Source organism: Mustela erminea, chromosome 16 (assembly GCF_009829155.1).
Source record: "Mustela erminea isolate mMusErm1 chromosome 16, mMusErm1.Pri, whole genome shotgun sequence".
NCBI lineage: Eukaryota > Metazoa > Chordata > Mammalia > Carnivora > Mustelidae > Mustela > Mustela erminea.
The window spans coordinates 17,614,924-17,636,675 of record NC_045629.1 but is presented as its reverse complement, the minus strand read 5'-3'; the positions used below and the strand labels follow the sequence as shown (position 1 = coordinate 17,636,675).

The window sequence follows — 21,752 nt, the reverse complement described above, 5'->3', positions numbered from 1 at the left end:
GAGCAGAGAGCCCGATGCGGGACTCGATCCCAGGACTCTGAGATCATGACCTGAGCCGAAGGCAGCGGCTTAACCCACTGAGCCACCCAGGCGCCCAGCATTGGTTTTAAATTGCGTAGAAGTCATTCCAATACCATTTATTGAGTGATCTTACTTTTTTTTAAAAAGATTTATTTATTTGTTTAACAGAGAGATCACAAATAGGCGGAAAGGCAGGCAGAGAGAGAGGGGGAAGCAAGCTCCCTGCTGAGCAGAGAGCCCGATGTAGGGCTCGATGCGGTGCTCGATCCCAGGACCCAGGGATCACAACCTGAGCCTAAGGCAGAGGCTTAACCCACTGAGCCACCCAAGCGCCCCATAATCTTACTATTTTTGGTTCCATGTAACTGAACACTATTTATTGAGCATTAACAATATGCTAAGCACCAGTCCTTTCCATGTATTTCTTTTTTATTTAGACAATACACTTAAAAAAAAAAAAAGATTTTATTTATTTCTTGGACAGACCAAGATCCCAAGTAGGCAGAGAGGCAGGCAGAGAGAGAGGAGGAAGCAGGCTCCCTGCTGAGCAGAGAGCCGGATGCACCCCAGAACCCTGGGATCATGACTTGAGCCCAAGGCAGAGGCTTTAATCCATTGAACCACCCAGGCGCCCCTAGACAATACACTTTTTTTTTTAAATTTTTATTTTTTATAAACATATAATATATTTTTATCCCTAGGGGTACAGGTCTGTGAATCACCAGATTTACACACTTCGCAGCACTCACCAAAGCACATACCCTCCCCAATGTCCATAACCCCACCCCCCCTTCTCCCAACCCCCCCTCCCCCCAGCAACCCTCAGTTTGTTTTGTGAAATTAAGAGTCACTTATGGTTTGTCTCCCTCCCAATCCCATCTTGTTTCATTTATTCTTCTCCTACCCACTTAAGCCCCCATGTTGCATCACCACTTCCTCATATCAGGGAGATTATATGATAGTTGTCTTTCTCTGCTTGACTTATTTCACTAAGCATGATACGCTCTAGTTCCGTCCACGTTGTCGCAAATGGCAAGATTTCATTTCTTTTGATGACAATACACTTTTGATAGCTGCTATAATTAGCCCTAAGTTACAGATCAAGAAACTAAGACAAAGAGTAAGGGATTTGCCCGAAATCATATTTACCAAGCAGTGGAGCCTTGGTCTGACTCACTGAGAGTCTGCTTTCTTATACTGAATGTGTAAGTAACTTTCCTGGAAGAAGTATCTTTCTATTGTGCAGGCCCCCTCTCCTCCAATACCTGGTAAGGCCAGTTCTGCATTACTACCTTTTCTCCCCAAAATAGCCTTTAGTAGTCTTTCTGGAGTTACAGAAAAATTTTGTCCATCCCTTCCCGTTGCTAATTGGCATTGTTTTTGAAGTTGACACTAACCATACATACTTATTTATTCATGGAAAGTATTTACACCTTTATATTGTTACTAATAAGGAATGTGCAGTGTAACTTGGTGAATGGAAGTTATTATTTTTTACTTTCTGCACATACGAAGATTATTCCTTGATATTTTGTTTCTTTGGCTTTTGAATGTTTAGCATGTTTTCTAAAATATCCAGGTTTGCTTTTATGGGGAAAAGGTACGCAAATTTAAAAGGACTGCATAGAGGTGTGCCTGGGTGGCTTAGTGAGTTAAGCAACTGACCCTTGATTTTGGCTCAGAGTCCTGGGATCAAACCCCACATCTCATTCAGTGCTCAGGATGGAGGCTGCTGGAGATTTTCTCCTTCTCCCTCTACTCCTACCCCCATGCATGCGCGTGAACTCTCTCTCATTCTCTTTCAAATGAATAAATCTTAAAAAAAAAAAAAAAGTATGGAAAGAAAAGAAAAAGACTATGGAAGAAACAAGCAGGGTTGCTGGTGGGTAGAGGGGTAAAGGGATGGGTTAACTGGGTGCTGGACATGGAAGAGGGCACGTGATATAAGGAGCACTAGGTATTGTATAAGACCTTTGTATAAGATGAATCACTGGGGGCGCCTGGGTGGCTCAGTGGGTTAATAAGCCGCTGCCTTCGGCTCAGGTCATGATCTCAGGGTCCTGGGATCGAGCCCCGCATCGGGCTCTCTGCTCAGCAGGGAGCCTGCTTCCCTCTCTCTCTCTCTGCCTGCCTCTCCATCTACTTGTGATTTCTCTCTGTCAAATAAATAAATAAAAATCTAAAACAAACAAACAAACAAAAAAACCTCACAGCTACAATTTAAAAAAAAAAAAAAAGATGAATCACTGACCTTTGCCTCTCAAACCAATAGTATATTATATGTTAGTTAATTAAATTTAAATAAAATTAAATTTAAATAAAAATTTTAAAAGGCTATGGAAAGTGGAAAGACTTGTTTAGGAGATAAAATTTTCTTTTATTTATTTAAAAGATTTCATTTATTTATTTGACAGAGAGGCAGGCAGAGAGAGAGTGGGGGAAGCAGGCTCCCCACTGAGCAGAGAACTCTGTGATGTGGGGCTCGATCCCAGGACCCTGAAATCATGACCAGAGCCAGAGGCAGAGGCTTAACCCACTGAGCCACCCAGGTGCCCCAGGAGATAAGATTTTAGTGCGCTTTTATACTCACTAGCTTTCGTTACATGGGGCAAATTATTTAACTTCTCTGTGACTGTTTCCTTATCTGCCAAATGAATTACCTCAAATTGTGTTCCATTCTTCTGAATATGGCACACTCAAGAGATGGCCAGGTGTGTTTAGATTCAGTTCATGTTCACTGTGATCTCCCTAACTCCAGGGGCCTGACACAGGGTGAAATATTCCTTCTTGGCTTGTTTTTTCTTCACAGCCTTTTTTGACTCCCTCCTTTTTCCTAGGGGTTTTTATCTTTTGTAAACCCAGTATGCTGGGTTTTGTTCGTAGATGAATAAGAAAAAAAGCTTTCAGCTAGCCACATTCCCTGAGGCACTTGTGTTAGGCTCCAGAACTGTTCTAGAGGAAAAAAAGCACTGGCAGTGGTATAATTTGAGAAGTATAGTGCAGGTTATGAGCTTTAACTGTAAAGATCCTGTTTATTGTGACTTTAGTGTTAAAATATGTATTGCTAAAATGGAATTTATTGGAATATTGAAGGTGACATATGTTCTTTAAATGTGGGCATAAATAACTTGATTTTTGGTGTGTTTTTTTTGACTCAGCTTCTTATGTTCATTTTACTTAAACTGTGGAATTGCCAAGTCTCGAGTTTCTTTGTGATTTAGAGTCATCTGTTCTTTCTAAAGGTGTCTTAATCCTGATTGTTTGACAAATGCCAGAACGCACCTCGGCAGCCTAGAACTAATCTTGCAAACCGTTTCTACAGAATTTAAGAAGATTTTGTTCATGTGTATGGCATAGAAGATGAATTCGTCCTCCTCCACGATGAATGAAGAACCTGATGCTCTCTCCGTAGTTAACCAGCTCCGGGATCTAGCAGCAGATCCATTAAATAGAAGAGCCATTGTCCAAGACCAGGGATGTCTCCCTGGCCTTATTTTGTTTATGGATCATCCCAACCCCCCAGTTGTCCACTCAGCTTTGCTCGTAAGTTGCCTTTAGTAATTTTAATCTCAGCGTGACAATTCTGCAATTTAGAAGAATTTGAAAAAGTGTTAGATGACATAAAAAATTAAAAGTGACTATAGAGTAAATAGTAGTAAGTCTGTATTTCTACATGTGCAGACTCGTGTGTGTCTGCGTGTACGGTCCTTTGACATAACTGGTAGCATACTCATGCATGGAATGTTCTGTGACTTCCTTTATTTACTTACTAAGAAAGCTTGACGATTGTATCATTTCAGTATGGATAGACATATTAAAAAGATACTTGTTTTGTTTTTATTTTTTATTTTATTTTATTATTATTATTTTTAAAAGATTTTATTTATTTATTTATTTGACAGAGAGAGAGAGATCACAAGTAGGCAGAGAGGCAGACAGAGAGAGGAGGAAGCAGACTCCCCACTGAGCAGAGAGCCCGATGCGGGATTCAGTCCCAGGACCCCGAGATCATGACCTGAGCCGAAGGCAGCGGCTTAACCCACTGAGCCACCTAGGCACCCTGTTTTTATTTTATAATACTTTTGTTAAGGTCTGAATCACATACAAGTCACTTATTTAAAGTGTGTCATTCATTGGTTTTTAGTGTATTCAGAGTTACAGAGCCATCAGCATAATCAATACTAGAACATTTTCATCACCTTAGAAAGAAACTCCTCTACCTGTTCCTTCCCAGCACCCCTTCCCTAAATAACCTCTTTATATCTCTGTATTTGCCTATTTGGGCAAAAAAAAAAAAAAAAGCCTATGTATTTTTTTACATAAATAGAATCATGTAATACGTGGTTTTTGTGACTGGCTGCTTTCACTGAGCATGATGTTTTCAAGATTCATCTATATTGTCACATGTCTAGTACTGCATTCCTTTTTATGGCCAAATAAAAAGGGAAATGCTACATTCTCTCTCTCTCTCTTTTTAAAAGATTATTTATTTATTTATTTGACAGAGAGAGAGAGAGAGAACAAGTAGGCAGAGAGGCAGGCAGGGGTCGGGGGAGGCTCCCCACTGAGCAGAGGCCCATGTGGGGCTCAATCCCAGGACCCTGAGATCATGACCTGAACGGAAGCAGAAGCCTTAACCCACTGAGCCACCCAGGCACCTCCCACATTCTCTTTATCCACCTGTCAGTAGATGGACTAAGCACTTGTTTTCATAGAAGATGGGAGGGAAAGATAAGGAAAGGAGAGGAAAAGAGAAAAACCTACAGGATCATAGCTAATAATGTAGAGGGAACTACCATGTTATGAGAAATGTGGGAACTAGAGGAAAGTGAAAGAACAATTTAAAGCAGTCAGGCAACAGAATGTGATAATTACACTAGGACAAATAATCTGGTTCTGTGAACAGAAAATGACATTAAAAAGAAAGACAGTTGGGGTGGAGGAGAAGAATAGTGGTAACTGTTGAAGATTTTAAAAAGTGCCTTGGGAGACTTAATCAGCCAAGGGTAATGTGTGGACCTGATTTGGTTCCTAATTTGAACAAATCAAACATAAACGTATCTTTTTAGAGATTTTGAAATGAATATGGATTGGATAGTAGGTATTAAAGAGTCATTATTACTTGTGCAGGGTATCAGTTTATGAAGAGTGTTGGGCTCTAGATAGGGACTTGGGCCTGAAGGTAGGGTGGGCTTTTGGGGTGGACTAGACTTGGATCTATTTATCTAATTGTCAGAGCACAAGCACAAGGGGGGAACAGGCAGAGGGAGAAGCATGTTCCCTGCTGAGCAGGGAGCCTGAGGTGGGACTTGATCCCCCGACCCTGTTTCATCACCTGAGCTAACAAAGGCAGAGGCTTAACTGACAGAGCCACTCAGGCGTCCTTGACTTGGCTCTATTTAAATTCAGAAGGCTAGGGGCTGCTGGAGTAGAAGTTGTTTGAGGAGGCTCTGAGAGTTGTTACAGAAAATGGAACAGGTTGCTGACTGAGGAGAATGGTGAGATTGTTACAGTAGTTTTGAAGGCCGGATTAGCTCGGTAACACTGAATTGATAAAATACATCAGGCTTACAAACCTCCTTTTTCACCTCCCTTGAGGCCCATATAGGCCCTGAGAGCCAAGTAGTTGGATTTGGTCAGAGTTGATTCTTGGTCAGGTAAGTTGTCTAGGGGTAGACAAAGGAATTCAGGATTTTGACAAAAGTATTTGAAATGATAGCCTGTAGATGCCAGGCTGAGCTGGAAGGGAGGTCAAGTCATGGAGGGACAGAGCTAGAGAGAAAGGAGAGGAATAGTGGGTTCAAGGTCCCACTGAGTTTGAAGAGCATGTGTGGTGTTTTTATTATTCCGTTTTCTCTTCACTCTTACCTTATAAGCTGTACTCCTTTCTTTGGTTTCATATTATTTCTACCGAGACTGCTCTAATTCTTACCTTTGTTCCTCTCTACATAAATCCTTTTCCTGTGGTTTTTTTTTAAATTTTTTATTTTATCACTGTTTTCCAGCAATGATTATGATGTGCTTTGGATGGATGGTTTTCTTTTTGTCTTATTTTTGTTGTTCTTCTCTTGGGATTTGTTGAGCTGCTTGGATATGTGTTTTTATAGTTTTCATTAATTTGGGGAAGTTGTCATCCACTATTTTTTCGTCTCCTCACTCCTTCCAGTATTCCAGTTTCATGTATGTTAAATACTTCAAGTTGTCCTATAGGTCATTGTGCTGCTCTAATTTTTTTTTTCTTTAAGTCTTCCACCCCCCTCTGATCTTCATCTTGGATAGTTTCTGTTGCTACATTTTAAGTTCACTGATCTTTTTTTTCTGTGTTGTCTAATCTGTTCTTAACCCATCCAGTGTTGTTTTCATTTCAGATATTTTGTTTTTGTCCACGAGAAGTTACATTTGGAGCTTTTTAATATCTTCCATTTCTTTCCTCACCATGCTCATGTTTTCCTACTCATCCTTGAACATATGGAGCATATTTATAAAAGCTGTTTTAAATGCCCTTATTTTCTAATTCCATCTCTGTCACATCTTGGTCTGTTTCTGTTGATTTTCCCCCTCCCCCGGTCAGATCCTTCCTCTCTTTTATTCTGCTCTGCAAATTCTAGCCACCTGGGGTGTTTTCTGACATCAGCCAATTCTCAAGAGTCTGTTGGACACCAGCTGGGTGTCCAGCAATTGACTTTGGTTTAGTCTGCCCACCTGGTGTTAAGTGTTAAACCCCCCAAATTTAAGGCTCACTCCCACAAGACTGCGTGCACTTCAAAGGCCAGGTGCAAGTATCAGGTCACCCGAATTTCTGACTGAGCAGCTATAACTTGGGTGTTCCAGTGGCTCCCTCCTCAAGTTTGATAATTTACTAGAATGGCACCAGATCTCAGGAAGCTACTTTACTTACATGTACTAGTTTATTATAAAGGGTACAAATGAATAGGTTTATAGGGCAAGGTCTGGAGGGGTCCTGAGTGCAGTACCATCTGTCCCTGTGGAGTTGAGGTGTGCCACACTCCTGGCAGGTGGATGTATTCCCCACTCTGGAAACTCTGAATCTCCTAGTTCAAGAGTTTTATAGAGCTTAATCTCCAGCACCTCCCCACCTCCAGCCAATGGGTGGGGCTGAAATTTCCCACCCTGTAATCTCTTGGTCTTTCTAGTGACCAGCCACATTCTGAGGCTATCTTGGAGCCTCAGCCCAGCTCACTTCTTTTAAATAAACCCTGGCGTGATCAAAAAGGCTGCCTTATGAGTAACAAAAGAAACTGCTCTCCCTCTGAAAATTGCAAGGGCTTTAGGACCTCTGCACCAGGAAATGGGCAAACACCAAATATTTATTTTTATTACACTGTACCACCCTAACCTCCCTACCTCTCTTCTCTGCATCTGTAACTCAGCAAGACCACTGGGTTCCTTTTGGGTTCCCGCTCCCTGTGCTAGTCTGAAAACTGCCTCCAGAGCAGTTAGGTGGGGGCGGTTACGAGGCCTTCCTCATCACTTCTCTCAGATATCACAGTCCTATGCTGCCTCTTGTTCAGTATGTTTAAGATATATTGTCCTGTTTGTTAGTTTTTTGTGGAGGGAGGCAGTTCCCACAGCAGTTAATCCTTTATTGGCTGAAATGAAAATCAAACTTAGGAGAAGTTGCAGAAATTATGGGAGATTGTAGACAGAGAGGGGTCTTTGAACTTGTAATTTGGTAGGTGGTACCATTTTCATTGGGAAATGTAGCGTAGAGGACCAAGAGAAAATGTGAAGGTCAGTAGGCTGAGACGGCAAAGTTTTGGGTGGTGTAGTTCACAGACCTATCCCTGAGAAGCAGGTGCCAAAGTCTTCGGTAAATGATGAGTGATTAGGAATGGAATCCCTAAAGAATCAGAACGTGAAAGAAGTACTTTAAAATGTACTTTACATTTTTGATTACACGTCAGTGAAGAATAAATTTTGAAAAGTGTACTTCACATTTTAAGAAAAAAGCACCGTAGAAGTTAAGCTCCCAAAATAGAAATTTGTGTGAGTTTATCTTTTGCTTTTCAGTAAAAAAAGGACATTTTAAAGGTGAATTGTAAAACTAGAAACAGTTCATTCTGTAAAGGTGGTTGTATGTTTTGCCTCTCTCAGCAGTTTCTTTTAATTAATATGTAAAAAGCATCTAGGGAAATGGTGGCTATTGGGACTACTCCCTGAAATTAATAAATAGAATGTGGTTCCTTATATCTCTGTCAAGATGAAGTGGCGAAAAGGAAGCCGGAACAACCTAATTTTGACCTTGCAGATAAGTTAGGAGCCATCATTTCAAAGAGCAGATTCAGCTGCTTCAGCTCAAAGGATCATTTCTCCCCTAGGGGACTTCTCTGATTATCACATTTAAAGAAGAGTTTCTAAACACTTCAAAATCAATTGATTCTAAAAACAAAAACCTATTTTGCACTCTTTTTTCCTCTTGCAGTAGGTCAGTAACTGGTTTAATTTTGAATAGTCTGGAGCTGTGAATTAACCTGTCACTGTTTTTGCTGTAGGCTCTTCGGTACTTGGCAGAATGCCGTGCTAACAGAGAAAAGATGAAAGGAGAACTGGGGATGATGTTAAGTCTGCAAAATGTTATACAGAAGTAAGTACAATAAAGGGTGTCTCCTAAGGCAGTAGAAAAATGGATCTTCCTGTTAAATGGATGCTGATTGTCAGGGTATCATTTTACTGAAATTTTTATTCTGATATGAAGGCATGCTTTTGTGGTTTGTATGTCCAGAAATGTTCTGATGGTCAGTGTTCTTGATTATTCTTAAATACTGATATTAATATTACTTAGGAAAATGCTCAAATTTTATTTAAAATATTGATAAATATGGTACTTATCATATCTTTATTTTTTAATTTTTATATTTATTTATTTATAAAGATTTTATTTATTTATTTGACAGACAGAGATCACAAGTAGGCAGAGAGGCAGGCAGAAAGAGAGAGGAGGAAGCAGGCTCCCCGCTGAGCAGAGAGCCAGATGTGGGGCTCGGTCCCAGGACCCTGGGATCATGACCTGAGCCGAGGGCAGAGGCTTTAACCCACTGAGCCACCCAGGTGCCCCGAATCATATCTTTAAAAAGAGAAAATCCTACCTTGTATGAAGTTCTGTGAGGTATATGTAAATTGATTTGCTAGCAAAGTAACACAAGTTACTAATCACATTTGAAAGTATGCAGTACTGGGGCATGCCTGGGTAGCTTAGTCGGTTAAGTGTCTGCCTTTGACTCAGGTCATGATCCCAGGGTACTGGGATCCAGTCCCACTTCAGGCTCCCTGCTCAGTGGAGAGCATGCTTCTCCCTCTCCCTCTGCTGCTCCCCCTGCTTGTGTTCTCTCTCTCTGTGTCAAATAGCTAAAATCTTTAAAAAAAAAAAAGAAAAAAAGTAATATTATAGTACCCTACAAAGTTCTTTTGCTACTTCATTCCTATCTTTTTTTTTTTTCCTTTTAAAGATTTTATTTATTTATTTATTTATTTATTTATTTTTTTAAAGATTTTATTTATTCATTTGACAGAGAGAGATCACAGTAGACAGAGAGGCAGGCAGAGAGAGAGAGGGGGAAGCAGGCTCTCCGCTGAGCAGAGAGCCCGACGCGGGACTCGATCCCAGGACCCTGAGATCATGACCTGAGCCGAAGGCAGTGGCTTAATCCACTGAGCCACCCAGGCGCCCATTATTTATTTATTTTACAGACAGATCACAAGTAGGCAGAGAGGCAGGCAGAGAGAGAAGGGGGAAGCAGGCTCCCTGCTCAGCAGAGATCCCGATGCGGGGCTCGATCCCAGGACCCTGAGATCATGACCTGAGCCGAAGGCAGAGGCTTTAACCTACTGGGCCACCCAGGCGCCCCACTTCATTCCTATCTTATTGAAAAGACCCTTTATTAAATATCATGGCAAAAAAAGGCTTTTGATAAGATTTTCCTGAGCATTATCAAGATATTTCTCAGAGACTTAAGAGCCATTTAATTTGAATTTTAGCAAATGGGTGGGGTGTTTTTTTTTTTTTTAAGATTTTATTTATTTATCTGACAGGCAGAGATCACAAGTAGGCTGAGAGGCAGGCAGAAAGAGAGAGGAGGAAGCAGGCTCTCCGTTGAGCATAGAGCCCGATGTGGGGCTTGATCCAAGGACGCTGGGAACATGACTTAAGCCGAAGGCAGAGGCTTTAACCCACTGAGCCACCCAGGCGCCCCAAATGCGTGGTTTTTAATTGTACCTTTCATCTTACTAAGATTTTCATATCCATTGTCTCATTTTGTTACAACTTTTGAGGTAGCTTTGACAGATGACAGTTTTCTAGGTAAGAAAAAAGGAACATATGGTCCAAGTTACTTATCTGTAGTTCTTGAGTTCTCTTGCCCCTGGGAATCCCTGGTTTTGTTCCTTTCTTAGTGTTTGCTACTGAGCAAGGAGCCTGACAGGACTCCATTCCAGGACCCTTCGATCCTGACCTGAACCCTAGGCAGTCACTTAGTTCACTGAGCCACCCAGGCATCCTACTTCTGTAGTGACTCCTTAAGGAGCATTGTAAAAACTTATATATATATATATTCTTAAGATTTATCTGTGTATGTATTAGAGAATGCATGCACATGAGCAAGGGGGAGGGGCAGAGACAGTGGGAGAAACAGACTTCCCAATGAGCAGGATGCATAATATGGCCCTGGATCCCAGGATCATGATCTGAGCCGAAGGCAGACGCTGAACTGAATGAATCACCCAGGCCCCCAAAACTTGTATTTATTTTAAAAGGCTCTTGGGTGGCATCTCAGAGTCCTCTGCATTCACCTTCAGTTTTTTGCAAGATCTGATGGATTTTAGGAAGTCCAGCTGTCTGCAACTCCCTGCATCAGCCTCAGCCACAACTAGTTCCTCTGAGCTGCAAGGGTAGGATGTGAAGTCCTGATTTATAACCCTTCTCCCCACCTCGAAAGAACTCATTAGTTGTAAGGGTCCTGTTGGAAAACCTAATAAAAAATTGCTTCTTTTGGCACATCCAGTGCTTTTAGCTTTTGCATAAATTCAGCATGGTAACCCGCACGGCATTCCAGGGCATGAAAGGGTCAAGAACAATAAATAGCTGCTGTAAATGACCACAGGAAAGAAAACTTGCAATTTCTTTGGCTTGAGTGCTCCCAAAAGTTCTGTACTTCCCAAACACAAATGGTTATATTGTATCAGTGAAGAATCATCTAAACTGACTTCCAAGGCAGTGTGTGTTTTTTCTTAGTTTTCTTGGCTTCTGAATGAATTTTATTTTGTTAATCTTATTTTTTTTGGAATCTCTAAAATATTTGTTATGGGGTTAGCTGCCTGGTAAGATAGTTCTGTGGTGCCTTGATCTTTGATAATGATAAGATAGAGACTGAAGATTTTTTCTTGTTTTTTTTTTGTTGTTTTTTAAAGATTTTATTTATTTATCAGAGAGAGAGAGGGAGAGAGAGCGAGCACAGGCAGACAGAATGGCAGGCAGAGGGACGCCTGGGTGGCTCAGTTGGTTTGACGACTGCCTTCGGCTCAGGTCATGATCTGGGGAAGTCCCAGGATCGAGTCCTGCATCGGGCTCCCAGCTCCATGGGGAGTCTGCTTCTCTCTCTGACCTTCTCCTCGCTCATGCTCTCTCTCACTGTCTCTCAAATAAATAAATAAAATCTTAAAAAAAAAAATAAAAGAATGGCAGGCAGAGGCAGAGGGAGAAGCAGGCTCCCTGCTGAGCAAGGAGGCCGATGTGGGACTCGATCCCAGGACACTGGGATCATGACCTGAGCCGAAGGCAGCTGCTTAACCAACTGAGCTACCCAGGCGTCCCTGTTTTTTAAAGATTTTATTTATTTATTTGACAGACAGAGATCACAGGCAGGCAGAGAGAGCGATATGAGGAAGCAGGCTCCCCGCTGAGCAGAGGGCCGGATGTGGGGCTCAATCCCAGGACCCTGGGACCATGATCTGAGCCGAAGGCAGAGGCTTTAACCCACTGAGCCACGCAGGCGCCCCTTTTTTCTTGTTTTTAATTGAGTGATCAGTTAGGAATAAACAACAGAAAATGTTAACTGCCATCAGTTGTGTTAATTATTCCCTATGAGGTCTCCCTTTGAGGTCAGTTTCACTAGTAAAAATTTGAATTCTAGCTCTTACTTGCGACAAAGACTCTCTTTGCCCTCAGTTTCCTTACTAATGCCTACAGTGACAGCTTCAAAGTGATTGAGGACCAAATGGGATAATATATGTAGAAATGCTTTGTATATTTTATAACCTATAAAATATAAGGTTGCATTATTCTTGTTTCTAGTATCCTTTAATGCTGTGTAGTATGCTTTAATACTGTTTTTAACTGGCATATTCGCTCTGTTGGAAACAGTGAAAGGTTTAAGCATGGATGCTTCTATAGGGCTATTTTATTCATATGATGAACTTAAGATTGTTTATTCTTTTAACACATAGATGCTGAAGTTGAAAATATTTTGTACAGATTATTTAAGTGTAAGAAATTAGATGAAAAACTTACTGTTGCTATTTTAAAATATACTTTAAATTTGAACTTCAAAGATTTAGAGCAAGTTTTAGAGGTCCTGTAGATTAAACCTGTAAATCAGTTTTTTAGTTTGGTTGGCTAAGGTTGTAGTATACATGTGTATGTGTGAGTGTATATATATTTAAGTGAGAGAAACATCTATAGAATAGTAGACTTTTTTTTAAAAATTTTATTTATTTATTAGAGCACAAGCAGGGGGAAGGGCAGAGGCTTGGGAAGAAGCAGGCTCCCCGCTGAGCAGGGAGCCTGATGAGGGACTTGATCCCAGGACACTGAGATCATGACCTGAGCTGAAGGCAGATGCTTTAACCCACTGAGCCACCCAGGCGCCCTTCTGATGTCAGATTTTAAAGGCTGAACTAAATCTGGGGCATTTTTTATTTTTTTATTTTTTTTAAAGATTTTATTTATTCATTTGACAGAGAGAAATCACAAGTAGATGGAGAGGCAGGCAGAGAGAGAGAGAGGGAAGCAGGCTCCCTGCTGAGCAGAGAGCCCGATGTGGGACTCGATCCCAGGACCCTGAGATCATGACCCGAGCTGAAGGCAGCGGCTTAAACCCACTGAGCCACCCAGGCACCCAATCCGGGGCATTATTAATCAGTTCTTTCAATTTGCACTTGCAATTAATACTTGTTTGATTATGCAGTCTCTCTTGCATTTATGGCCAAATAGACCAGAAAAGTCTAGACTTTTTAAATGTTTTAAATGATAGTATTTGAACAGTAATTTATTTTTATTTTTTTGAATATTTTATTTATTTGAGAGAGAGAGAGCACTAGCTGCTGAGGGCCAGAGGGAGAAGCAGACTGCTCTCTGAGCAGGGAACCAGATGCAGGACTCAATCCCAGGACTCATGACCTGAGCCGAATGAAGACACTTAGCCAACTGAGCCACCCAGGCTCCCTAATAGTAATTTTTTTTTTAGGACTAAGGTAGCTTCTAAATATGTAGATGGTCTTGGATTTTTCTTTTGGTTTTATTTTTTAATTTTTTTTTTTTTAAGATTTTATTTATTTATTTGACAGAGAGATCACAAGTAGGCAGAGAGGCAAGCAGAGAGAGAGAGAGGAAGCAGGCTCCCCTCGAGCAGAGAGCCTGATGTGGAACTTGATCCCAGGACCCTGAGATCATGACCTGAGCTGAAGGCAGAGGCTTAACCCACTGAGCTACCCAGGCACCCTCTTTGTTTTTTTTTTTGTTTTGTGTTGTTTTGTTTTTTAATATTTTATTTATTTGACAGACAGAGATCACAAGTAGGCAGAGAGGCAGGCAGATCGAGAAGAGGAAGCAGGCTCCCTGTGGAGCAGAGAGCCCAATGCGGGGCTCGATCCCAGGGCCCTGGGATCATGACCTGAACCGAAGGCAGAGGCTTAACCCACTGAGCCACCCAGGCGCCCCCCTCTTTGGGTTTTAAAAGCATTTTTTGAAAATAAGGAAATAATTACTTATAATTGACTTATTGAACAGATAGTTCATAGTACCCAGATCAAGAAATAACTTCATTTGTAATTTAATTTGCTTACATGCTTTTGTAAATTTAATTTTGCCTAAGACAAAATTTTACTTCTAAGAGGGATCTGGGTCTGACCCAAGTGTTTATAGCAGCAGTGTCCACAATAGCCAAACTATGGAAAGAACATAGATGTCCATCAACAGATGAATGGATAAAGAAGATGTGGTGTGTGTACACACACACACACACACACAAACACACACACACACACACTGGAATACTATGCAGCCATCAAAAGAAACAAAATCTTGCCATTTGCAACTACTTGGATGACTAAGCAAAATAAGTCAGTCAGAGAAAGTTATATGATCTCTCTGATAGGAGGAATTTGAGAGTAAGGGCAGGGAGTTGTGGGGTAGGGAGGGAAAAAATGAAACAAAGTGGGATCGGGAGGGAGACAAACCATAAGAGACTGTTAATCTCAGGAAACAAACTGAAGGTTGCTGGGGAGTGGGGGAGGGAGTAATGGGGTGGCTGGGTGATGGACACTGGGGAGGGTATGTGCTATGGTGAGTGCTATGAAATGTGTAAGCCTGATGATTCACAGACCTATACCCTTGGGGCAAATAATACATTATATGTTAATAAAAAATAAAAAAGGAGGGATCTGTAATAGAGATCCTCTGTTTCTTTTTTTTTTTATTTTTTATTTTTTTTTTAAGATTTTATTTATTTATTTGACAGAGAGAAATCACAAGTAGATGGAGAGGCAGGCAGAGAGAGAGAGAGAGGGAAGCAGGCTCCCTGCTGAGCAGAGAGCCCGATGCGGGCCTCGGTCCCAGGACCCTGAGATCATGACCTGAGCCGAAGGCAGCGGCTCAACCCACTAAGCCACCCAGGCGCCCGAGATCCTCTGTTTCTAAAGAAGGATAACAATAAAATTAGTCCTTTGCAGTACACCTGAAGACCATACTTAACAGTGAGAATATCACAGTCATTTGATTATGTTCTCCTTTTAAAATCTTTCAGTTTTTAAGTAGATGGAAATGGAAAATCTTCCAGAAAGGAATTTATTCCAGTGTGAAAATGATGAAATTTTGGAATTATGAAATACTGAAGTTAAAAGTGGTGGTGGTGGGAGTATCTATTTCATAGAACTATTTTTCTAATCTGTCATCCGTAATTACTTTATTTAAGCAGTTGTACCCTCTTTGACTCTATAGTTACATAGTTACAGTTTGTTGTAAAGCCTTAAAATTTTTTGGGGGGGTTGTTTTGTTTAGTTTTTGTTTTTTTGGTTTTGTTTTTTGTTTTTTGGGTTTCTTTGTTAATCTTTAATTTTCTAGTTGAAAGTGCAGATAGACCCTATAGCAGCATAGGCAATTGTAAGTGCACCTCTATCACCTTGGCAAATTGTTTTTATGAATAAATGGAATTTTCTCCCTTCTGTTGCTGTTAATATGAAAACCACTGATACAGGTTTATGAGAGAATTATACCCCAAAGTCCTAAGGAATCCAATAGATATAATAGACTTATCTTCTCTCCTGTGAATCTGGAATGGCTCTTGCTCTATACTATCCTTCAGAGAATTGAGAAAATAATCACTTATATAGTTTTCTTGTAGAGCTTTCTTTTGCAGATCTCAATCAGAAAAGTTAGAGGAATGGTTTGTCAGACATACGGTAGCAATAATTAACCAGGAAAAGGAGGGTTAACTTAAGGAAACTGACAGCAGAGGCAGTCTTCCCTTTTTTCTGAAATTCTATCCAGTATGGTAGTCATTAGCCACATGTAGCAGTTTAAATTTAAATTAATTAAAATCAAATTTAAAAACCAATTTTTCACTTGTACCAGCCATATTCTCAGTATTCAGTAGTCATGTAACTAGTTGACTACATTTCCATCATCTCTGAAAGTTACGTTGGGCAGTGCTACTGTTCTGGAATTTCTTTGCCTAACTATATAAAAAGGTTGTTTTTGTATTTTGGATTACTTTTATTTTGTAGATTTTTTTTTTTTAACAAGTTCCAGTAGAAGAATTACAGAATCAAGGAGTATGTATATTTTTGTGTATTCTTATCACAGTTAATTTTTTTTCAAATAGTACCAATTATATTCTTACAAGCAGTTTCCACTTCATTGAATTTTATCAAACATTGGATGGATTGCTACATTGCTTTTCTCCTTTTCTACCCTGTCCAGTTCTAGATCAGTTGAAAAAGTCTAAACCATCTGTGTTCTTCAGGGTTGATATAAGATAGATGACATGGGAAGGTACATAAATTCATTGAAACTGATGTGGAAAATTTTTGTATTTGCATTTCTCATGAAATATTCTCAAATTTTACACCAGATTCTCAAAGGCATTAGTAAGTAACCCTGTGTGGTTTAGAACTACACAGTGCTTATTCTGCAGAACAGGAAGATAATCATTTAATGTTACAGTGGTTTAGTACTTTTGGTCTCTGAAATAATGTATGCATTTAAAAATTTTTAATATGAAGCTCATTAGTTGAGTATTTTGTGTATTGTGATGATTGTTTTTTTATTTGGTCCAAACACTTGAAACCAGTATTGGTGGTAGAAAAGGGGTAGCAAAGACATTGTATTTTTCCTTCCTAAATTCATGAGTATCTCTAACTACTGTCCTCATACTCTTTACAACTTGTGGTAGGCTGGTATTTAAAATATCTCAGAACTGCAGTGACCTTTTCAGTACTGTAAAACAGCTACCAGAAAAGTGCTGAGATATCTCCCCCTCAAAATAGTCTTTTTCATAGCTTCTTGCAATACACAGCCAAAGTCATTCAAAGTAATTGATCTCTGTGGTCAACAGTAGCCCAGAAAAGCAGTGGCTATAGTAAATTGAGTGCCCAGAAATTGCCAGATTGGTACCTCTGGACCTGAAGTTCTTTATAGATTTATAGTTTGAATATTGGAAATATTGGTCCTGCTTATTCAGTAAACAAATGGATTGTAAAAAGTTTAGTGAGGCCCTGTGGAGAGAATATATCCCCATTCTTGAAGAGAAAAAAATTAGAAAATTAAGATCAGTAATTTAAGTACAAATATAGTATTTTACTACATTTTAAAAGATTTTATTTATTTATTTGACAGAGATCACAAGTAGGTAGAGAAGCAGGCAGAGGAAGGGAAGCAGGCTCCCTGCTGGTCAGAGAGCCCAACCCTGGAATCATGACCTAAGCCGAAGGCAGAGGCTCTAAACCACTGAGCCACCCAGGCATCCCTATTTTATTTATTTATTTTTTTAAAGATTTTATTTATTTATTTGACAGAGATCACAGGTAGGCAGAGAGGCAGGCAGAGAGAGAGAGAGAGGTGGAAGCCGACTCCCCGCTGAGCAGAGAGCCCAACATGAGGCACGTTCCCAGGACCCTGGGATCATGACCTGAGCAGAAGGCAGAGGCTTTAACCCACTGAGCCACCTAGGCACCCCTATTTATTTATTTTAGAGAGAGAGTGTGATGGGGGGGAGAGAGAATCTAGAGCAGACTCTATGCTGTGCGCAGAACCCCACATGGGGTTTGTTCTCACAACCCTGAAATCATAACCTGGGCCGAAACCAAGAGTGGGGTGCTTTAACTGACTGAGCCAACCAGGTGCCCCAGCATAGTACCTTAAATGTAGAGGGAGGAATGGACTATTGGGGTGAGGAAGTTTCACAAGGAAGATCGCAGTTGAGGTTGAACCTTCAAGGGAGGAGTAAATTTGAAAGCAAATGGTCTGGGTAAAGCTCTTTTGGTTGAGGAAAAGGCATTTATAAAAGGTATTCAAAGAAAGACAAAAGGTGCTGATGTTGGTAGAGCTGAACGGGAGTAGATTTAAAGGCCTCAAATGTATAAGGTTTGGACTTAATTGAGCTTATCTATAAGTGAAATGAGGGTTATTTTTTATACTTATGTGTATTTTCTGTTTATTCAATTTAACTAACTAAAAAGCATTAGTCGGTACTACCCAGTTTGGACACTTTCCACATATGGTGATTTATTAATTCAAAGAAAATAAAATCATTTTTTTTAGTTGTGGTTGCTCAGGAGCCATATGTGGTGAGTGGACAGTGCAGCTGTAAAACCTTTCTGTCAATGCAGAAAGTCTTCGGACACAATGGCACTAGATGTTTATGTGAGGAGCTGTGGTAGGATTTAAAAGTTCAAGAATGAAAACTTTTGTTTTAGTTGTGGTTTCATATACACACACACTCACACACACACACTTTGTTAAAGATATGTAAAAAATGTAAATTAAGAAACAAGCAGTTTGAATTTATTACGAAATCTCTTTATTGAAGTAACTCTTAACATGAATGATCCTCTCCTGATTTGTTTTCTCCCTTTGGATTTTTATGTTTTATACCTTCTTGAAGGAAAGGGCACTTCCAGGGGCGCCTGGGTGGCTCAGTGGGTTGAGCCTCTGCCTACGGCTCAGGTCGTGATCTCAGGGTCCTGGGATCCAGCCCCGCATGGGGCTCTCTGCTCAGGAGGAAGCCTGCTTCCCCTTCTCTCTCTGCCTGCTGCTCTGCCTACCTGTGATCTCTCTCTCTCTCCATCAAATAAATAAATAAAATCTTTAAAAAAAAAAAAAAAAGGGGCGCTTGGGTGGCTCAGTGGGTTAAGCCGCTGCCTTCGGCTCAGGTCATGATCTCAGGGTCCTGGGATCGAGTCCCACATCGGGCTCTCTGCTTAGCAGGGAGCCTGCTTCCTCCTCTCTCTCTCTCTCTGCCTGCCTCTCTGCCTACTTGTGATCTCTCTCTGTCAAATAAATAAAATCTTTAAAAAAAAAAGGAAAGGGCACTTCCAAATTACGTTAGTATGAATTCAGGGATGGGCTATATCTTGATTCTTTTAGTTGATTGTTGAATTAATGATTTTGATTAAATATGCTGTTACACTGTTATAGTGATAAGTTTGGAATCTCAGTGAACCACAGATTTAAAATGAAATTAGAAGACCCTGGGGCACCTGGGTGCCTCAGTCCATTAAGTGTGACATTCTTGGTTTCAGCTTGGTTTCAGCTTGGATTGAGCCCTGTGTTGGGCTCAACACTCAGCCAGGAGTCTGCTGGAGATTCTTTAAAACCCCTCCCTCTCCCTCTCCTCTGTTCCTCTTCCCCCCACCCCCCATGCACATGTGCACATGCTCTCTCTGTATGTAATACATAAAATCTTAAAAAAAAATGACATGAAATTAGAAGACCTTTTGAGCAGCTAGGTGCCTTTTCTATGTTGTTGAGTATTCTGGGATTCACTGGTATTTCCTTTCACTTGAAAAAAGCATCAGAATGAAGAACACAAGGCTCTGCAAAGTCAAGGGATAAAATTACAGAATCAATAGAAGTGACAAGACAAATTAATTTGTGTGTGTTTCTTTTCAAGGACTACGACTCCAGGAGAAACAAAACTGCTGGCTTCTGAAATTTATGATATTCTTCAGTCTTCCAATATGGCAGATGGTGATAGTTTCAATGAAATGAATTCACGTAGAAGGAAAGCTCAGTTTTTTCTGGGAACTACAAACAAACGTGCCAAAACAGTGGTTTTGCACATAGATGGTCTTGATGATACGGTAAGACTTTTATAAACACTTGGTTTATAAGATGGGGTGGGAAAGTGGTGGATCCACCTTCTGACATATCAGGAGGTCAGTAGTAGCCTAAGGCTATATCACAATCTCTGTCTCACTTACTTATCTCATCATGTAGGCATTTTATTACCTCACATCATCACAAAAGGAGGGGTAAGTATAGTACGATAAGATTTAGAGAGAAGGGCGCCTGGGTGGCTCAGTGGGTTAAAGCCTCTGCTTTCCACTCGGGTCATGATCTCAGGGTCCTGGGATAGAGCCCTGCATCCAGCTCTGTGCTGGGTAGGGAGCCTGCTTCCTCCCCGCCCCCCACCATGCCTCTCTGCCTACTTGTGATTTCTCTCTGTCAAATAAATAAAAATCTTTAGATTTTTTATTTTTATTTATTTGACAGAGAGAAATCACAAGTAGGCAGAGAGGCAGGCAGAGAAAGAGAGAGGAGGAAACAGGCTCTCCGCTGAGCAGAGAGCCTGCTTCGGGACTCGATCCCAGGACCCTGAGATCATGACCTGAACGGAAGGCAGAGGTTTAACCCACTGAGCCACCCAGGTGCCCCCCAAAAAAAGATATTTAGAGAGAGAGATCACATTCATGTAACTTACTATAATGTATTATATTTTATTTTAGTAATCATTATTATTAATCTCTTACTGAGCCTAATTTATAAATAAACTTAGCCATATATATGTATAGGAAGAAAACATAGTCTGTATAGGTTTTGGTACTTTCTGCAGTTTTAGGCATCCCCTGGGGGTCTTATAATGGATCTCCCATGTATAAGATGGAGAAGAGGGACTACTGTAAATAGTTTCTTGAGTGACATTTGCCAGCAGTCTTGAAGAATAAGTCGCATGGGGGCATTTTGTCTTAAAGGTGTCAGTTAATCAGAGGACATAACAATTTTAAATACTTACGTACTCAAATAGCACTAACAGCCAACTGAATCTATATTTATGGGAACACCCTGTCCAGTGTTTCCACATACACGTGGAATATTTACCAAGGTAGACCTTATTGTGGGCCATCAAAACAAGTATTAATAAATTTAAAAGATTTATGCAAAGTATGTTCTCTTAGCACAAGGAAAAACAAATTAGAAATCAGAAACGAAGTTATTTGGAAACCAACCAGATATTTTGGAGATTAAATAATAGATTTCTTTATTTTTATTTTTTTATTTTTTTTTAAAGATTTTATTTATTTTTATTTATTTGACAGAGAGAGATCGCAAGCAGGCAGAGAGGCAGGCAGAGAGAGGAGGAAGCAGGCTCCCTGCTGAGCAGAGAGCCCGATGCGGGGCTCGATCCCAGGACCCCAAGATCATGACCTGAGCCGAAGGCAGCGGCTTAACCCACTGAGCCACCCAGGCGCCCCTAAATAATAGATTTCTAAAATAATCCCATGAGTCAATGAAGAAATCAAGAGATTATAAAGCATTTTAAACGGAACAAAAATGAAAATGTAATATCAAAATTTGTGGGACACTGGTAAAACAAATAATTAGAAGGTAATTCAATAGCACCAAATGCCTAAATATTTATATACAAGAAAGAAAACTTCTCAGTGACTTAAGCGTCTACCTTAAGAAACTAGAAAAAGAAGAAAAATTAAGTCCAAAGCAGAAGAAACAGAACAAATCAGTGCAATGAAAAGCAATAGAGAAAAAACAGTGAAATCAAAAGCTGATTCTTTGACATAATAAAATTGATTAACTTGTAGCCAAATAGATCAGGAATAAAAGAGAAGTCACAAATTATCAATACCAGAAATAAGAGAAAGAAAACATTGTTATTTAATGTCAGTGGTATTAAATACATTCATAATGTTGTGTAACCTTCACCTCTATACTGCTTATGAATGTACAGTTTTTTATATTGTAAAACCTAAAACTCCATACTCATTACACAGTAACACCCCTTTCATCCTACCCCCCACCCCAGCCCCTGGCAACCACTATTTCACTTTCTGTCTCTATGATTTCAAAAAATCAGTGTCTTTTAAGATGTTTTAAAATAAGAAAAAGTATTTTCTGTCCACCTACATTTTTGCCATTTCCAGTGCTCTTAATTCTTTTGTGTAGATTCTGGATTTTCGTCTGATTTCATTTTTCTTCTGTTAACATT

The 21,752-nt window shown here is 40.2% G+C and overlaps 1 protein-coding gene across 2 annotated transcripts in view; it reads left to right on the top strand.

The window, feature by feature from the left end:
• ARMC1 (armadillo repeat containing 1) overlaps positions 1 to 21,752 on the top strand; it is a 35,526-nt gene that overhangs the window by 4,003 nt on the left and 9,771 nt on the right. The window contains exons 2-4 of one of the 2 annotated variants that reach the window (XM_032316342.1): positions 3,344 to 3,564; positions 8,535 to 8,626; positions 19,422 to 19,611. In XM_032316342.1, coding sequence (XP_032172233.1) covers positions 3,382 to 3,564; positions 8,535 to 8,626; positions 19,422 to 19,611 — 465 coding nt within the window. In that variant the 5' untranslated portion in view covers positions 3,344 to 3,381. Of the gene's footprint in view, positions 1 to 3,263; positions 3,565 to 8,534; positions 8,627 to 19,421; positions 19,612 to 21,752 lie in introns of both variants that reach the window. The other variant, XM_032316341.1, reaches the window with a different exon arrangement.